This window comes from Sus scrofa, chromosome 3, assembly GCF_054392235.1.
Source record: "Sus scrofa isolate SSC_HxYL_T2T_F1_AM1 chromosome 3, Sscrofa_HxYL_maternal_Yorkshire_Landrace_v2.0, whole genome shotgun sequence".
Classification (NCBI taxonomy): domain Eukaryota; kingdom Metazoa; phylum Chordata; class Mammalia; order Artiodactyla; family Suidae; genus Sus; species Sus scrofa.
Window position 1 is genome coordinate 104,174,358 of NC_139385.1, and position 19,578 is coordinate 104,193,935.

Below are 19,578 nucleotides of genomic sequence, written 5' to 3' on the forward strand. Positions count from 1 at the left end.
TCATAGCTGCCCTGCGGAGTGGGGTAATTATCCCTTTTGCACAGGAAGGAATGGAGGTTCAGAGTGTCCATTGGAACCTGACCAATATGGCAGTTTAGACAATGGCAGAGCTGGAATTCAACCCAGCCTGCCATTCTTCAGAGCATGTGCCTTTCCCACTTTACCACAAGGCTTCCCTATAAATGGTTCAATTAGCAATTATCTAAAGAGAATAGTTAAGTGATAAGTATGTGGGTATACATGTTCAACCAAGAGTCAAGTGCTACTGGAATACAAAGGAGGTAAAATATAAATCTCCCCCAGAAGATGACAGTGCAGCCAGGGAGGTAAGAAACTCACCTAACAGTTATGGGAAATCCAAAATAATGGTACTTAAGTGTGAAAGGTATAGTCTGGACTTGGCTGTGAAGAATTTCATAGGGAGTAGGGGGTGGGGGTGGGGAGAGGTCATTTCCATTACAGATGACAGTCCTATTCCAGACCTGGAAATCTGAAAAGCTGCAGTTTTAATGGACTTCCCAAGCAATGCTGATGCAGAGCAGCTTAAGAAAAATAAGGCTGCTCATAATGGGAAGCAACATTTATTAATAGATTAAGAATCGTTTTATCAATACAGAAAGAAAAACAAAGTGCTCTAAGGGAAAGTTTATGGATTTTCCCAGGGAAAGCCCTGAGACTAGAATCAGCTCCCCACAGGCTCTCTTTGTTTTGTTCACAGCTGTATCCCCAGCACCTTGAACAATGCCTGGCACATATAGATGCTCATTAAATGTTTGTTGATGAATAAGTGGATGGATGAGTGGTCTAAAGTCAGATCCCAAATGATTTTTAAGAAATATAAGTTCTTTCCATCCTACCTACATAATGCCCATGGCCCATGATTGCTTGACTCAGTCGCTGTAAAAAATAATTACAACAAACCATCACTCACCTCTCAAGAATCAAAGTGACATAAAGGATGGAAACAGACACCAATGGTGGGTAAGTGCAGCAAGGTGGAATGTGGACTAGACTTGTAGTCAGAAAAACCAGGTTTACCTCAAAGTTCTGCTACTTCTCAGCTCTGACTAGAGACAAATCATTCAACCTCCTGATTTCATCAACTATCATAATCATTATTAACACTGGTAGAGAACTTACTGTAAACCAGACACACATTTACTGCTCAAAAACCACCCTATGATGAAACCAAGCTTTTAATGATGTATCCAAGATCATACAATTAATAAAACCAGCAGGTAAAACCAAGCTGACTCCAGAGTTTGTACACCTAACCACATTGTCTCTATGGAATAAAAGTAATTATCATTTCCTTCCATGGTTCTTGCATGGCTTAAAAAAGCCAAAGGCATTTATTGAATTTTACTGAATCCAGAGTAGACAGAACCCAGCAAATAAGGCTGCTCCTCAAAGGGTCAAAGTCACTGGCAAACTAGGGAGAAGGCCAATGACACCACTGTGGTAGCGTGGCTGTACTTTCACACTCTGCAGAGCTCTGCCTTGTACACTGTCTCTAGCTATTCTATTACTCACTACCTACCAACCTGTGAGATAAGAAGAGTGCTATTATTATTCTAATTGTACAGAAGAGAACACTAGCTCAGCAAAGTTAGGAGGCTGGGCATGATCACACAACCAATTATCTACAGAATGGGCATAAAAATCCCCCAATCCAAGCCCCTAGCCTCTGCCCTGGGCTATTCCAAAGACTAAATGCCCATCTGGATAACTGGTCAGTGTGGCTGTAAGCCCAGGATGAAGAAGTCCACTCTGCCTACAAGGGCAAGGAGCCAATTTGCTCATTTCTCTTGGAATTGGAATCTTCCATCATCCCCCAGTGTGCTGGCTCCATTGGGGGCAGGACCTACCTGGCCAGGCCATGGTGGTGCTTCCTCAGGGGCGCAAGGGAGAATGGAGCAGAATCCCAGCTATGATGCTTATCCCTATCTCAGCAACACACTGACAGCAGAACTTCTGGCAATAGCCAACTGGCTCTCCCATTCTGTTTCCAATCCCAGGGCCTCAGGAGCACCTCTCAAGCATGGGAGGGTCACTTGGTTTTGTTGATTTTGTCATTTTCAGCCAGCATCCTCTGGTGACCATGGTCTTGTGCATTCCAAGTGAAACACATCTATTATCTCTTTTTCTATTTGTCTTTACAGACTGATCCAGAACACCAAAAACCTGGTGTATATTGAGCCTGGAGCATTTACAAATCTACCTCGGTTAAAATACCTGTGAGGAATTTTCCTTTTTAAGCAACTGGGGTGGGGGGATGGGAACATGGGCACCTGAGGAAAATCTAAACAATTAAAAGGTTTGGAAGAATTTTTAAACCACATATTTAACATTATTTACATGACTGTCTTCAGCTATCTGATCAAAATTTAATCAGCATTTCTTATTAGCTACCATGCTGGGTGCTTTCAAATACATGTAAATGGGTCCCAAAATTTTCTCCATCCCAATCATCCAAGAAGAATATCAACCCTTTACAGTGATTTTCAAAGTGATGGTAGAAATGGGGCAGGGAAGCCAGGACACTTTAAAAGTGGTAAATTGGAATCTTTATGGTGAGGTGCTGGTATAGACAGAACACAGGTAAAAGTAGGAGAGGCAATTCTGATTTGCGCCCCCATCCCTGGTTGAAGATTACCGATCTCCTTTCTCTCATGTGTTCATTCACTCAGTGAAAATTTTTAAGCTATTGCTTTGAGATAGGCACTGTACAACATAAATGAAATCATTATTTTCTATTTCCCATTAAAACTTTACTTTCCCATTAAAGCTTATGAAGTCCACTAGTTAGAGTAAGCTGAGTACCACAGTAGCCCAACAAATTCATTGCCTTGCCAGCAAAACTAGGATTCCTGAAACTTGATACAATCTATAAATGCATCACTATGGATCCTCTCACATATCAAGTAATCACTTTTTCACACAGAAAAAGAAAGGAACATTTAACCCTCTAACATAAATGTCCTATCTCTCTTCTTCCTAATGAATTAAATTTCATAAAAACTCTAGAGGATGCAAGGTCCACAACCACTATCGCCTCAAAAAAAAGGGGGAGAAACATCTTCTCTCCAGTGTTCCACATCATCCAAGCAGTCAGCCCTGGGGAGTGTAGCTCCACTGACAACTCTAGCGCTGGATGATGATGCCTAACCCATATGTTACCTTTTCCAGTCCTCCAAGGGGTCTTCAGGGTATATAGTGCCACATCAACCACTTTGGAAAAACATAAGAAAATCCCAGAACCAAATCTGACCATTGCAGCCCCTTATTATCCAAGAAACACTGTCTTTATTAAATAGTATTTTTACCCCTAAAAAGCAATACTGCCCCGACCCCAATAGATATTGCAGTCCAAGCCCACACTGCCTTCACCAGCCACAGACAGGGCAAGGATTCCATGTGATCTGGGCTAACGGGTAGGGAGGAGAATGAGGGTGAGCCAAGAGAGAAACACGGCTTCCTTTCACTATCACCAGAGTGCCAGGCAGTTCATTTCAGTTGTCCAGATTCCATGAGTGGTGAATTCAAAACTCAGTTGGGGGCGGCCCAGAGGCCTGGACCCCTCTCAGCAAATCCTGATCTTGAAAAATTAAATATTCCTCAATTTAACCTATCACTGAAGCCTCTCTCTCCTTTGAAAACTAAGTAAAAGGTGGGAGGGAAAAAAGAGGAGCCTTAAGTAGCTCCAATAACCAAAAGAATGTTTAATGATCCCAGTGAGACCCAAGGAAGAACCCTCTGCATCGCAAGGCAGCTCAATAAAGGGAGATTTTTTAATAACGAGGAATATGGATTTCTCACATGGAGATTAATCTTCCTGAAGTATTTGAGTTAAAACCTGTTCTAAAGTAGAAGGATGCTTTCTAGAACCATCAAGAGCATGGAATAAGCCAATTACCAAAAGGAAATCAAATGTAATATAATAGAAAAATGTAATTGGGGCAATAGGGAAAAGACAGGCTGGAAATACAAACGTAAACAAAAAAAGACCTAAAAATCTGGCCCCATCCCCTCGATCTCGAAATAGGAGTCATTACAGCAACTTCTCCCACAGTGTTGGGGGCTTTTAAATTCTGATAATCTTCAACAGCTTGAAGTTTTACTGATAAAGCCAAACTCCATATTTTAAAATTCAATGTGAAAGCAGTATCTGCAAAGTACCTTTCTACTGTTTTTATCTTTATTCCTTAATAACAATCACTTTTGCTCACTCTGCCCACATCCCCACCCCACCCCAAATCACAGGAGCATCTGTAATACAGGCATCCGAAAGCTTCCAGATGTTACGAAGATCTTCTCCTCTGAATTTAATTTCATTCTGTAAGTACCAGACTGATTGCTATGCATAACTGTTTCCTATTTGCAGCTGAAATTTAGAAAGTAAATATTTCTCATTTCATTCCTCAAGGGAAATTTGTGATAACTTACACATAACCACCGTACCAGCAAATGCTTTCCAAGGGATGAATAACGAATCCATAACACTGTGAGTAAACCCAAGATTCACGCTGTGCCATACAGCTCCTGCTATTCTCACCTCTAGCTTGAGGTGGCCCTTGTCTTTTACCATGTTTATAACTCACTGGTGACATTCTTCTTGACCTAAAATGCCATGGGTGAGAGGAGCTACATGGGATGGCAGCTAAGTCATATGTTCACATGACAACCAACCCACCAAGTTTAAAATTAATCAAATGGGCCCTGAGGATTTACACTGACTGAATTTCCAACTGATGAGATTGTTCACTACATCAACGGACTACTTTGAACCTGAGAAGAGACCGCCTGGAGGGCAGTGGATGCCCTGGTTAAAAGAGAGCACAGCAATTTCCAGTTTCAACTGAGGAGAGTTTGGAAGGATATTCTCCAAGTAGGTAGAGTAGTTGATCAATGGACCCTGTTCTCTCTTTCTCTAATTTTTTACCTTCACCTTGGAACCTGCTCACTTTGTTTCTATGTTTCCAAACAACACCATCTATGCCCATTCCCACAACATTTAATACATGAAAATAATGCCTTTTTATTAGGCAGATGCTTAGCAGGTTACCAGGCTCACAGGCCTACCCCTTCTGTGCTCTTTCCTAAGGCCTTGCTACTAAAAGTATGGTCCATGGACAGGCATCTACAGCACCTTCAGAGAGCTTGTTAGAAATGCAGACTCTCTGGACCACCCCAGACCTACTAATTCAAACTCTGCATTTTCATAAGATTCCAAGTGATTCATATGCATGTTAAAGTTCGAGAGGCATCACACTAAGATAACCCAATTTATTCTCTTCACTGTATACCTGCCTTTCTGTCCCAGAACTCCTGCCATCTTCACACAGACACCTTCCTTTGCACCACCATTCATAGGTAGCAGCCTGGGCACCACATCACATTTATATCCAAAGCCCAATGACCAATATTCAATTCTGCCCCCCATATCCACATCCCTCTCACTCATTCTGCTTTGGTTACAGCCCACGGCAGGATCACGACAAGGCAATAATGAGCTTAAATGCCCTTAAAGAAAGAAAGAGAGAGTATGTACTGGATGACCCTAAAGAGAGGAGGCAGTTGTGAAACAAGAGAAGAGACCATCTCAGAGGACTCTCTTTTATATAATGGATTCTAGAAATCAGTATCAACAGTACACTAAAGTTGAATAGTACTTTTATTTTGTGTAGGTATAATTCAACATGTTACAAACATGTTGTAACATTATCATGTTGTAACATTATCATGTTACAAAGATGTGGCCAATGATACAATCAAAAGAATATAGAGTGGCAACCAAAAATAGTTTCAAGATAACTCAAATTCTTTCCTTGCAACTTTTGAACACAGGAAAGGAGACTAGATCTAGAAAAACTTCTCTATGGTCTTTCATACCTCCACTGCCCTCATGTACTATTTCCTCATGTACCATAGCTCTTCCAGCTATTTATAAAGTATTTATGACTCATCATTGCATACGGACCAGGAACTATTCATTTATCATGTCCTCTATCAGAAAGAGGGCAATAATAGGGCAAACACTGAGTGGGGAGGCACCACACATCTTAGGATTTGGGGTCTTTCCACATCTTTAGTAAGGACACAGAAGACATATAAGATCTGTGTCTTTGAGAAGCTCATAATCTCAATAGGGGGAAAACATTGAAATAATGAAAAAATAATACAAGCCAATACATATTTCCTGTAAGAGTATGTGGCACACAGAAATGGGAAGTCTTGGAGAAGTCCTCTTGGGCTGGAGAAGTTATAGAGGCTGCATGGTGGAGCTGAGGCTTGCATTAGACCTTGCAGAATCAGTAACATGGTGTGAGTAAATGTGATAATAGTGGCTAATATTTATATAGCACTTATTAAATGCTGGCACTGTTTCAAAGTACTTTTTAACTCACTGAAGTCTTGCAACAATCTTATGAGGTAGGGACTATCAGCCCCATTTTTGTATAAGGAAACTAAGGCACTGAGAAGTTAAGTAATTTGCTCAAGGTCAAGAGTTAGATCCAGATAGTCTCAGCTCCAGCGTCATGGTCTTAACCATTATGTGGTACCACACACTGAGAAAGTGGAAGTGAGTATTCCAGGTGAACATGAGCAAAATCATGCCTATGGGAAGGAGGAAAACAGGGTGAGGCATACTCAATGGGAGTGAACATCCTGCTTAAGAAGTGGGAAATACATTTAGATAAATGGCAGAGGTAGAGGAGACACTGGATTGAAGAGTCTCAAATGCAATAAGGGATAAGAGGCAAAAGGCTTATAATTAACTCTGAAAAGAGTATTCAGAAGAAATCATTCAGTAAAGTAGCCTTTATTCAAAGATCCCAAATATCTAAGACTCCCTTTGATTTGACCTAAATCTAAAAATAATCAGGAACCAATAGGTACTCCTTCCAGATGGGAGTGGTCTAAAATAAGAATGAAAAAGCAGAAGATGTGGAAGAAGATCAATAAGAAAATGCATGTTGAGATAAGCCTTAGAGGTCTATGAGCTCCAAAGATGGGGCCACACCACCAAACCCAAGGAGCAATCAAAGACGTCTCACACACCACATTTCAGCATTTGTACACAAGAGCTGCTCAGCGTTTTTTATTAGGGGTCATTAACTTATGTTAGTTATGATTTTAAGAAGAATAGTGCCTACCAGCAAGGCGTAATTGCCCCACCTCTGAAGTTAATGAGGATTGCAACTCCAACTCTCCCAGAGAGCCCATGGGGGCATTGTGCTTCCATCCTCCCTCACTCTCGGTCCTTCATCTGGAAAGGAGTGATTAGTCATTTGCTTGGCACTTGTTCTCAGCTGAATGGGCCCTTCTGTAAGTGATGGAGTGTGTGGAGCACCCTGCTGGAAAAGGGTATTACATTTAAAGAGGAAAGCCTTATTTCCTCAGCTATAAAGTTCAACTCTCTAATTAGACAATAATTAAAGCAACCCTTCTCTTTTCATTATGAGAAGTTTTTGAGATTTTGCTTTTTGTGGAAACTTTCCTGCCCTCCCCCAACCCAGATCTTTACCAACTGTGAGCTCATTTAATGAAAACAAAACACTTCAAATACTTCACTTGATGCTGGAGAAGCTCAGTGGGGCTAATGCTAAAACTATGCATTATGCTCTTATGTCCCTTTATAGTCACTTTGGCTTTTTCATTAAATCTCCTCAAGAGGCTACCTTGAAATGTCCCTCCCTGAGTGAGCAGGATTTGGCTGCACCACCTTTATAATATTCTAGATGACTGGTCATTCCAGTCTCAAAAAGGAGACAATCTTGATTCACATCTGAACTCCAGATAGAGAAGGAAAGGTCATAGCAATTAATTCTCTAAGACCCTCCAGAGAAGGGATGTCTGGCAAAGGATGACAAGATCCCAGGCTGCACCTGTGATGAGCCACAGGGGAAAGACTGCTGGGCACTGAAGTAGAAAGCCTGGGTTCTAGTCTTGGCTCTGAGTCTAACCAGCCTTAGTCAAGTCCTACCATCTCAACATGCCTCTATCTCTGTCTTACCAATGGGATTTTTAATACCTCCTTCAAATTCAATTCAGTTACATTGTGTCAACTACATTGTACCACCACAATTAATGCTAATATTTAGCAAGTCAGTAATTTTAGGCCATCATGAAAACATCATGTCTCATCATCTTTTTTTAAATATTTTTATTTTGAAATTTTTAACTGACAAATGGAATCACTTTCCATTTGTCTTTCCACAGACAAATGGAAAGAACAGCACTACGAACACTCCTATACACCTTTCCTAGATCCACCTACTTTTAACAGGTTGCCACACCCAGTCCATTTCTATGGAATATGTCAAAACATCCAACACCTGTTCCCTTTTGCCATATCATCCAAAAGAAGTTTATGATCCTTCCTTCCTACCTAAATACTTCAGCAGATACCTCCCTAAACAGAAACATTCTACCTAACTACAACACCATTACATATAAGAAAATCAAAATGAATTTAATGACATCATACAACCTATAGTCTATATTCAAATGAAAATGTCTTCCATAGGGAGTTCCCACTGTGGCGCAGAGGAAATGAATCCCACTAATATCCATAAGGATGCAGGTTTGATCCCTAGCCTTACAATGTTAAGGATCTGGCATTGCTGTGAGCTGTGGTGTAGATCTCAGATGCGGCTCAAACCCCGTGTTGCTGTGGCCCTGGCTTAGGCTGGCAGCTGTAGCTCCTATTCGACCCCAAGCCTAGGAACCTCCATATGCCACAAATGAGGCCCTAAAGAGAAAAAAAAAAAAAAAAAAAAAGAAAATATCTTCTATAGATTTTTTAAAACTCCAAATGGGAATCAAAGTTCATACATTGCATTTTGCTGTTATGTCCCTTAGTCCTCCTAACCTCACCTCCCATCCCTGTCCCCCACTCCCTCCAGGACTGCCCCCACCTTCCTCTGTTCTTTATGACGCTAGTTCCTTTGAAGGGCCAAAGCCAGTTGTATGGACTCATGGCACTGTATTGTCATGATTAGATTCAGGTCCACATTTCTGCAAGAACACTGCACAGCTTATGTTATAGGTCTCCCACCGCATCAAACCAAGAGACACCTCATGTCACTCCTTGGCCATTTGGTTAGGGTGGCGGCTGCCAGACCTCTGCACTATAAGGGCATATTTTTCCCTTTGTCATAAGTATCAAACTATGGTGGGATACTTTGGGTCTGTGTGACTATCCAGTTGGTCAAGAATCATTTTTTTTTTTTGACTTTTTGTCTTTTTGCCATTTTCTTGGGCCGCTCCCGTGGCATATAGAGGTTCCCAGACTAGGAGTCTAATCGGAGCTATAGCCACCATCCTATGCCAGAGCCACAGCAACACAGGATCCGAGCCGTGTCTCCAATCTACACCACAGCTTACAGCAACACCGGATCCTTAACCCACTGAGCAAGGCCAGGGATTGAACCCGCAACTTCATGGTTCTTAGTCGGATTCATCAACCACTGAGCCACAACGGGAACTCCATTGGCCAAGAATCTTTTACCCAGTAGTTTCAGCATCTGTTCATTATTCAGTTATTAGAGAGTTAAAAAATGGCAGTTTTAAATTCATCCTTCTGCTATACTTATTAGCCAGCACTCTTTTGTATAAAAGAGGTTTCCTTTTTTCTTTTTCCTCTCTTTCTCTCTTGCTCTAAGTGTCACTATGAAATGAATTTTTCAAAAATCTTATTCAGTAGATTATACACCATTATTGTCATCATTATTCTGGATGCCTGTCACCTTTTTATTATTGCATATGGTACGTTGGCATGAACTTGGCTGGGTGGAGGGATACATAAAAATTCACTACTGCTGAAAAGCAATAGGTGTGCCCATATCAAGGAGAAGAATCCCTTGCTAGAGAGACTGTGAGCCCCACATAAATGGGGGACTTCTGATAATTTCCAAAACCAAGGTCAAGGCAGCATATACTTGTGACCAGTGACAGCTATCCACACCACCACTGTCAGGGCATCCACTAAAGTGTCTTCATACATAAGGAATTATTCAGATATAAAGGGACTTCAGCAAAGTACTGCATGGAGAACAAAGGGGTGATTTGGGGATCCCTCTTCTTTAGGACGGTGTAGTCGTTTGATTAAAATTTTGCTTATAGACTTACTACCACAGGGCATATTTTCTAAAATAGTGTACTTTCCCTTTCCATAAAAAATGTTACTGATTCTACAAGGCCTAACTCAAGCTCCACCATGCATCCTCTCTGACTTCTCCAGCCCAAGATGACTTCTCATTTCCATGTACCGCACATACTCACAGTGGATGTCTATTGGCTTGTAATATTCTCCCATTATTTCATGTTTTCCCCCATTGAGATTATGAGCCTCTCAAGAATATGGATCTTCCATGTCTTTTGTGTCCTCAACATAGACATGGGAAGACCCCAAATCCTAAGGCATGCATTAGGAACCCCCCCCCATTCAGTGGGGTCAGTTTTTTGAGACCCCGAGGATATGTAAACCTAAATTAGGCTTTCTTCTTTGAAATCATCCAAAAAACTAAATGGCTACATGATCCAAGTGGGAACTATGGCAGAATGCCTAATATTGCTAATATCACCCCAGAAATTCTTTTAGAGCCCCAGGAATATTTGGAGTTTGTTCTAAGGCAGCCTTCAGAATTAGAGTGTCATCTGTGATTAAGTTCTAAAGCCTGAATCTTATTTTGAATAAAAAGGTGTCATTCTCTCTGAATCACAATTGCTGACACTTGAATAGAGAACCTAGACAATGCTTTAAAGTAAGATGCTGCTATTGTAAGAGAAGAAAGAAAAAAATTATTTCTATGCCTGTGACAGCATCCTCAAGGCAAAGGAAGCCCTCCTCACTTAATTCTGACACCAGGATGTTTTGAAAAAAAGCTCTCTGAAGTGACTCTCCAGATGTTTTAAAGGGCATTTAAAGCATTGTGCAGGCCTGACAGCATGAGGTTTCCCACTCACATCTGTAATTCCTCCAAAGTAAAGAAGCCACTCTTTTAATCAAAACACGGCAGCACATTCTATTGTGTGTGACTGTTAGGAACAGAGCCAAAGAGCAGCAGCTGAAAAGGAAATGGTGAGCCATATTCTTTGGAAAGTTGGGAGAAACAGAACCCAGACAATTAAATAGAAAATTAAAGACACGAAAAATGTCCAAATACAAAAATGTCAACGGTGCCAGCACAGACCAATGGCAGGCCCCTGGAGAATGAGTACATTTGGGGTGGTTCAGGCCACTGAACTGCCCTGCTCCACCCAGTGAAGCCACCAACCTCAGAAGAGGAAAATGCCAGTTTAATTAAACTGGCCACTGCATTTCATGACATCCCATCCAGAGGATGGAAATGGACATGTTTCCCCCTGTTCTGATCAGAGAGCTGGAAGCCACTGTTAAATATAGTAATAATAATAATCACAGGAGCAGTATCTTAAGAATTTACTTTGCACCAGAACCTATTTCTAAGTGCTTTAATGTATGTTTACTGTACTAATCCTTACAACAGCCTTTTGAGATTAAGATTATTATTATCATCCCTATTTTCAGATTAGGAAATCGAGACACAGAGTTTAAGTAACTTGCCCAAAGTAACTCAGTAGCAGAGCTGGGATTCAAGCCCAAGCAACTGGGCTCAGGGCTTGCGGACTTAACTGCAAGGCTGCACTTAGAGCAATGGCAGTAAAAGTTCCACCAAGAATAGCAAGCCTAGAATGCCAATAAGTATCAAAAGTAAGATCCAGGTATCACATAGCAGTGATGGGGATGGACATCCAGGCAAATGATGGCATCTTTGCTTTGCTTTTAAAAGCAGGGTAGGGGCTACTTTGTCTACATACGTAGCTCTACCACTAAGAAGGCAGAGAAAGCAGTCAGTAAGACTCTGGTTTTAATTCTTTCCATCAGATCATCTGACTTGTACTATGGAAATGGTGAGAGCTGCATCATCTTATGCTATACCCTAGAGCAAAGGGTCCCAAGAGGCATGCCCAGAGCTCACTGAGAGAGCTTGTTATCAAGGTGCATGTTCCTGGATACCACAGTCAGATTCTGATCCCACAGGTCCACAGTGCACCTGGTCAGTAGATGTGAGCCTGAACTTTTGGCAAGCAGCTCCAGATGATTCCGATTCGGTTCAATGGAGGAGAATGATTTAACAAACACTGGCCTAGACTTAGAAATCCAATTTCAAAGAAATTCAGAGAAAAGATAGGCATGATTTCTCCGGGTCAAAGAGATTACCATAAAGGAATCCAATCCTCTAAATGACAAGAGACTGCCAAAGGATCATATTTCTAAGTGTAAAATAAAAGAGAGTATCAGGGGCATTGTGCTAAGGAGGCAAGAAGGTTGGGTGTAATTCTACAAGACAACAGGGATAAACCAAGGACCTAGCCCCGTGGATTCTACAATATAAATGGGGGAGGAAAACTATCTAAAAATGGCATCCAATAATCCATTACAGAACATAGTTAAGAGCTCATGAATGAAGAATTCCAGAAGAAGGCACATGAGAGCAGGGGAAGCCAGACAAAGCTCTTCCTCCCATAGAAGGGCAAGGTGACTGCTCCACGCAGTCTGCTGATGGGGCTCCTGCTAAATAACAAGCATTATATGAGATGGGGGGGTGTCCAAATGAATTATATACATGCTCCTGCTCTCTTTGAATTCAACTATTTTGTAATCTCTAAATTTTCTGAATTTCAGTATTCAGAAATCATGCTTCAACATTGAATCCCACCTATATTTATTTATACACTGGTCTGTCTTAGGTGTGCTGTGGGTGGTGGAAAGAGACCCCCACCATACACAAACATACACTACACAATACACATTACACACGTACACATTACACACAGACACATACAGTGAAATGAAACCCTATGCTTGTTTTATTTAACAAAGGCTAGAGAAATCTTACAGATAGCAGCCACCTGGAGGAGCAGGTAGAGACTGTGTCTAAACTTTCTCAAGTCACACTCCCAGCCTGTCCCTGACATGGCCATGCAGCTGCCAGCATCCCCATAACGGGAAGCTAGCATCTTGGCAGATGCAGAAACTTAATTTTATCTCATACCACAGCCCTTTCTCACTTAAGTCTTACATCATTGTTCATGAAGAACTTAATACAAATATTTCTATTTGAGACTGTGGCTTTCAAACTTACTTGGCTATGATTCATACCAAGAAATTCACCTTATACATATCCATTTGTCCATTTAATTCATTTAACATATATTTACTGCAATCCTCCCAGGGTCCAGGCATTGCTCTACATGCATGGGATTCTGCAATGAATCCCACGTGAAATCCTTACTCTCATGGAGCTTCCATTTTGCTGGGGGAGGTAGACCAAAACAAGTAAAAATAATCATGGGTCAGATGTTGATAAAGCAAATCAGAGAAGGGAGACAGAGAATGACAGAATGTTGGGGAGCAAAGGGGGGGTATTTTTTTTTTTTTTTTGTCTTTTTGCTATTTCTTTGGGCCGCTCCCACGGTATATGGAGGTTCCCAGGCTAGGGGTCGAATCGGAGCTGTAGCCACTGGCCTACGCCAGAGCCACAGCAACGGGGGATCCGAGCCGCGTCTGCAACCTACACCACAGCTCACGGCAACGCCAGATCGTTAACCCACTGAGCAAGGGCAGGGACCGAACCCGCAACCTCATGGTTCCTAGTCGGATTCGTTAACCACTGCGCCACGACGGGAACTCCTGGGGGGGGGGGGTATTTTTAACAGGGCAGCCAGGAAAGGCCACACCAAGAACATGATATCAAATATAGCTCCAGAGGAGGAGGAAGAGAGGCCATGTGGGTATCTCAGGGAAGAAAAGCAAAAACAACCAGCAAAACAGATGTGCTAGAAGTAGCCCCAGTGAGAGTGTGTTTTGGCCTCATGTCTGCCTATTACAGACTTTAGATAAGTCTCTTTCTTCACATTTCTTTTTCTATTTCCTCCTTTGTAAAGTGAAAGGTGTCACTTCCTCCACTCCAAGTTCTTCTCCGGATCTAACAGTTCCCAGCATCTGTGCTCTAAGTAGAGTCTCTTATGGCTTATTCTGGGCAGACATATACATGTGCAGACGCATGCATAAATATGTATTTATGTATATTATATGTACATATTTATGTCTATGTATGCTTACATGTATATAACATACAAAAATCGTGGAACAAAACTTCCTAAACAATACTACCCTGATTACATCAACATACTCTGATAGTGTCATTTTGTTCTATTCTGTCCTATTTCATTTTTTAAAATGCTGATTGCACCCAACTCAATTGACTTTACTATCCACTAATGGGTCTTAAAGAACTATTTAAAGACATTGAAATCTTCTAGGTTGCAGGGTAAAATATGGCATCAGCAAAAACTACCCATCCAAGAAAAAAGAAATGCTAACTCCGTATTTCCTCTGCCCTCAGCTATCAACAACGCAGAAAGCCCCTCTCTCCACAGAGGCCTATAGAACCAGAGAGAAGACTTGAGTGTTAGACACCTCTAGCCTCAAATTCCAGTTGAGCCACTGTTCTCTTTGCCCTTAAGCAAGCTACGCAACAACACAAAGGCTTGGGTTTCTTAGAAATATAATGGAAACGATGAAGAGGATTAAATCATTAAAAATACATAGGATGTCTGATCAGTACCTAGTATTTAATAAACACTTAAATTAGTGGTGGTGCTGGTGGTTGGAGGAGGCAAATTAGAGCAGGAAACAATCTTATCTCACCGGGCCTTGAGAATCTAAAATGTTAGAGAAACAGCTAGATATTGTAAATGCCAGTAATTATCTCTGTAATAAATGTCACAGAAGGCAGAATGTGATTCCAAACTGTGTTTCTTTTGTTCCTAAAACCTCTCTCCTCCCTCTTCAGCAAACTATATGGAAATGGATTTGAAGAAATACAAAGTCATGCCTTCAATGGGACAACGCTGATTTCCCTGTAAGTATGTGCTCATTTCCCCAGCTCATGAATAAAAATGAAATATTATTCCAGCTACCAGATCACATTCAATCTTCAGCAACTAACTCAGGACAAAAATAAACTTTCAAGTGGCTGGTCCTCAGTGTTTCATGCATGTTACTAGGCAACTGGCTGGCTGGAAACCCCAGGGCACCCTGGTATCAAAGACAGATGCAGCCTGATACATTGAAGTTGACAGTTTGCTGAAATATTCAACGCCCTATTTAGACTCCTCCATCCTACAGCCTCCCTCTCTAGTCCTGTGGCTGTGGTGGATGGTCTATTCCAGGCAGCGCAATTTCAGCGAAGAAATTCTCCCTCCTGGCCCCACTGCAGAGAAATCGGATAACGCCATTTACCAGCCTAATCCACCACAACTGGCCCACATAGAAGCCCATCTCGCTACTGCTTGGGGGTGAGTAGGAGCTCAATTCCCACAACATGAGGGAGCTCTGCATTTCCACCACACCCTAACCCAGCCCCCAATATTAATAGCCTTCAGCTCTAAGGAAGCATCCCTACTGTTCCCTTGCAGTGTTCTCAATCTCTCTCTCTTCCTCTGGCTCCTTTTCTAAAAGAGTGGCTTATTCACAACGCCCCCAGGGCTGGGACTGCTTGAACCACATAACAGCTATGGGGGAAAGGTGACAATCACCCTAGGGCTGTGTATAATAAAAACAAAGAGCATGTGAAACGCCCAACTAAGAGCAAAGTTAGGGAAAACAAACAAATGAAAAGGCTGTTATAATAAATAAGTCATACGTATAAACCATGGTTTATACACATAAGAATAACATGGAGATTGTAAAAACAAAGAGGCCACCCTCAGACATTTTAATTCAGTGGATCTAGGGTATAGCCCATGAATTGGAAATTTTAACAAGCTCCCAGGAGATGCTGATGCTGCCAGTCTGAAGTTGAAAGGAAAAATCTATACAATATTATTTTAACTATAAATATTAACCAAAGGAGTTCCCAGCTGGCCTAGCAGTTAAGGACTCAGCATTGTCAGTGCTGTGACTCAGGTGACTGTTGTGGCTCAGGTTTAATTTCTGACTTGGGAACTTCGCATGCCACTGGCCAAAAAAAAAAAAAAGAAACTTTAACCAAAAACCCTAATATATTGATACCATCTCATATAGCTTGGTGGCTAAGAGAATAGATCTAATAGTCACTAACTGGGACTCAAACTCCAATCCCACTATTTATCACCTTGACCTTGAATCTATCTAAGCCACAGTGTTTTCATACATAAAATGGAGCTGCTCATAGGCTTGTTCTGAGGATGAAAAGATCTGTTTTGTATTCGCAGTACTTAGCACATTGCCTGGCATAGAACAGGTACTCATTTATTATTACCTTACATTGTTAATCGATTATAAGTGAATAGTAATTAAATAAGATGATAGTTTTATGCTTTTAGCACAGATCTGGCATGTACTAAGTGCTCAAGAAATGGTAGGATTTTTTTAAAAAGTTGTCCCTCCTCTCATGGAGTGGATTTTCCCTCATTTTTCTCATTGACTGGAATTAAATGTAGGGTCACACCAGCCAACTGAATTTGTTCCTGCCAAATTAAAATCAGAGGCTTATCCTCTCCTGGCACAGTACTCCTTCTGCTATTCACTCAACAAGTGTTTGCCAAGCATCAGCTGTGTTTGAAGGAACCCGCTACATTTTGAGAGGAAATGAAGACAAATAGGCCCTGGTGTTTGCCATGGAGGAGCTTACAGTCTAGGAAGAAACATCCCCAAATGGTACATAAATGGCACACTAAGTAGTTACTAAAACAAAAGGCAAAGCATGATGCCTGGCCTGAGAGAGGTAAAGTCCTCTGGGATTTCAAAGGCAGAAGAGAAGGAAATGAGAGAAAGCCTCGTGAAAGAGGTAGACCTTGAGGTGGGCCTAACTTGGACAGGCAAACATGGAAGGAGTGTGCAGAGGACAAGAACAGCCCAGAGGAGGAAGGACACATGGGATATGTTCATAGACCAGCAAATAGGACCTTTTAGAAAGTCCTAGATGTAGGTTAGGGACAAAGCAAGAAGGGCCTTAGATGCTAGAGAAAAGAATTCGGACTCTCAGCTCTAGAGCTGAGAGTTCTGGGACAGGAGGGATGGCAGGGGGTGGTGGTGAAAGACAGTTGGCTCATGGGTGAGCAGGGAGGATGGAGGGTTGGAAGGGGCTAGAGCCACAGAAGTCAGAACTACCTGTGGAGAAGATATAGCTGAAGTCCTTTGTGGCTGAGGTCACCTGGACAAGGAGGACTGAATATAAAATTGGGGGAAAACAAGAGATGAGGAAAAGAAGCCAGAGCAAAAGCAGAGGTGAGAGGAGTAGAGTACACCTTTGAGCGGTCAGAGGAACAGGACGTAAAGAGTAAGGTCCTTGGTCAGCCATGTCTCAGCTGCGTTAGAGATACCAAAATGGATGTGAATTTAGACAAGTCCCATGAGTCAAGATTCTGTATTCCCCATATCTCATTAATATAAGAAAGAGGAAGCCAAGAAGACAAATCAATTTGTCAAAAGCATAAGTCCATTTCATTCATTTAGTCATTTAACAAGCATTTATTTTTTTTTCTTGGTTATATCTTAATATCAAACAGTGATGATTTTTAGTACACGTATCTTCCCTGAAATATTTGGCATCCTGTAATTTTTATTTGTTAAACCTGGCAACCCTACTCTCTCTCTCTTTTTTTTTAGGGCCGCACCTGTGGCATATGGAAGTTTCCGGGCTAGGTGTCAAATCAGAGAGGGTGAGGAGGAGCAGCCTCTGGTTACCTCAGATGCTTCCAGGAATCTGAGAGTCTGTCCCTGCCATTCCTGGAGGACCCCAATTAGGGAAGCTTTGGCTGGAGTTTTGGGAATTCTCACACCATCCTTCGAAAGGCCATCCTGCCTGGGCTTCTCACACCTAAAAAGGCCATGCCACCTGCGAGAGTTCCCAAAAGTGACCTCCAGGAAAATGTGGTAGATGAATTTATTTTTGACCAAGTTACATAATATAGTTATCATTATACAGCAAGATATGACTTTTAATAAAACATGTGAAATGCTGCAGTACTGGGAGTTGGTACTGTCATGAAATTTGAACAATTGACCACAAGGATTATTTGCTCAGAGAGCCTGATTTCAATGATTTATGACAATAACTGAACATAATTAAAACAATCCAAATCAGGAAGAAGAGCCATGAAGGTTTGGGAGAGAAATTTTCTTTTGATTTAGATTTTAAATAGCAATTGACTCTGACAACTCATCTCTTTGAATGTGGAAATACACCCAAGGGATGGAACGATGTGAGGGATGCGTGCTTTGTGACCAAAGGGCTGAGACTCCCATGGAAAACACTTAGTAGAAGCACATGGAAAAGAGCCACCAAGGGAGAGAGATGAAGGGGCTTTTGCAGTTTTTAAATAGCAGGTGTGATATGGAGACTTGCAGAAAGACAATGAAGAAGATGGAAAGATACGAGATGAGCCAGGTAATTTCCTAGGATCCCGCAAGGGAGAGGGGAGTGGGTGTTGATGTATCCGTTTTGCCGCTGTAACTGTAGTGCTGCTCAAACCATCATGCCAACAATGGATGTACGCTGTGCCCATTGTCCAGGGTTTTCCAGAATGCTCTTTGAGACACTCCCTTTCTCTTGCAGGAAGAAAGTGATCAAAAGTAAGCTAACAAGTCTGAGCCCAGGGACTCTTCTCCCCGCTCCCCTGTCTTCCCAGAGAAGTGCCTGTGCTAGGAAATACCAGCGCCAGGGCCCAGATAGAAAGCTGCTTAGAAGGGTCAGGCTGAGCTATCTTGAGCTAAAGGGAACTGAAGTCCTCAGGCAGTTTCTGCCATAGCAGCTTTTGGCTTCCTCAGCCTTAAGAGCAGTGGCCTTCACCTTTCTGTTTCTACAACACACACATCTAGTGATGACCAGGTAAATGGCACAGACCCATGGGGCACCCGGGGTTGAAGGCAATTTTATTTCTCAATTTTTTTTAAGGGCCGTACCCCTAGCATATGGAAGTTCCCAGGCTAGGGGTGGAAACAGAGCTGCAGCGGCCAGCCTACACCACAGCCACACCAAATTAAGCCACATCTACAACCTAAGCTGCAGCTTGTGGCATCGTTGGATCCTTAACCTACTGAGCGAGGCAAGGGGTAGATCAAACCCACATCCTCATGGATATTAGTCAGGTTCTTAACCTGCTGAGCCACAGTGGTAACTCCTGGGGGCAATTTTTCATACAGGCTCTCCCTCCTCTCCTTTCTCACCCACTGCGAAATGCACAGCTCAAAGAAAAAAAGACTCCAATTAACACCATAAAAGGGGTAGCCTTAAAGGGACCCCACTTTTTAATTAAAGAATTTGCAAACTTGAGTATACTACTATTAGCAAACAGTGAGACCTCCAAGGTCATCATGGCTGAGGGCCTGATGCTGAGGGGGCTGCACTTCACACTTCAGCCTTGAACACTGGAGCAGCACTTTCTTCCCTGCCCAGCTGCCCAGTATTAGATGTGTGGGACAGAAAGGACAAAGAGCTCCACTGAGTGAGGGGACAATGCAGAGGAAAGGTGAAGCCAAGCACACCAGCAACTTCACAGTTT

At 42.1% G+C, this 19,578-nt stretch overlaps 2 protein-coding genes across 11 annotated transcripts in view; one reads left to right on the plus strand and one right to left on the minus strand.

Annotated features, from left to right (window-relative positions):
- Positions 1–19,578, plus strand: part of LHCGR (luteinizing hormone/choriogonadotropin receptor) — a 71,723-nt gene that overhangs the window by 22,366 nt on the left and 29,779 nt on the right. For 9 of the 10 annotated variants that reach the window (NM_214449.1, XM_085015925.1, XM_085015926.1 and 6 more), the window contains 4 exons: positions 2,163–2,237; positions 4,264–4,338; positions 4,427–4,504; positions 14,886–14,954. In NM_214449.1, the coding sequence (NP_999614.1) occupies positions 2,163–2,237; positions 4,264–4,338; positions 4,427–4,504; positions 14,886–14,954 (297 nt within the window). Of the gene's footprint in view, positions 1–2,162; positions 2,238–4,263; positions 4,339–4,426; positions 4,505–14,885; positions 14,955–15,220; positions 15,391–19,578 lie in introns of those variants that run through there. The other variant, XM_085015924.1, reaches the window with a different exon arrangement.
- GTF2A1L (general transcription factor IIA subunit 1 like) overlaps positions 5,659–19,578 on the minus strand; it is an 85,370-nt gene continuing 71,450 nt past the window's right edge. The window contains exon 9 of the mRNA XM_085019348.1: positions 5,659–7,358. Within this exon, the coding sequence (XP_084875474.1) occupies positions 7,188–7,358 (171 nt within the window). The 3' untranslated portion in view covers positions 5,659–7,187. The remainder of the gene's footprint in view (positions 7,359–19,578) is intronic.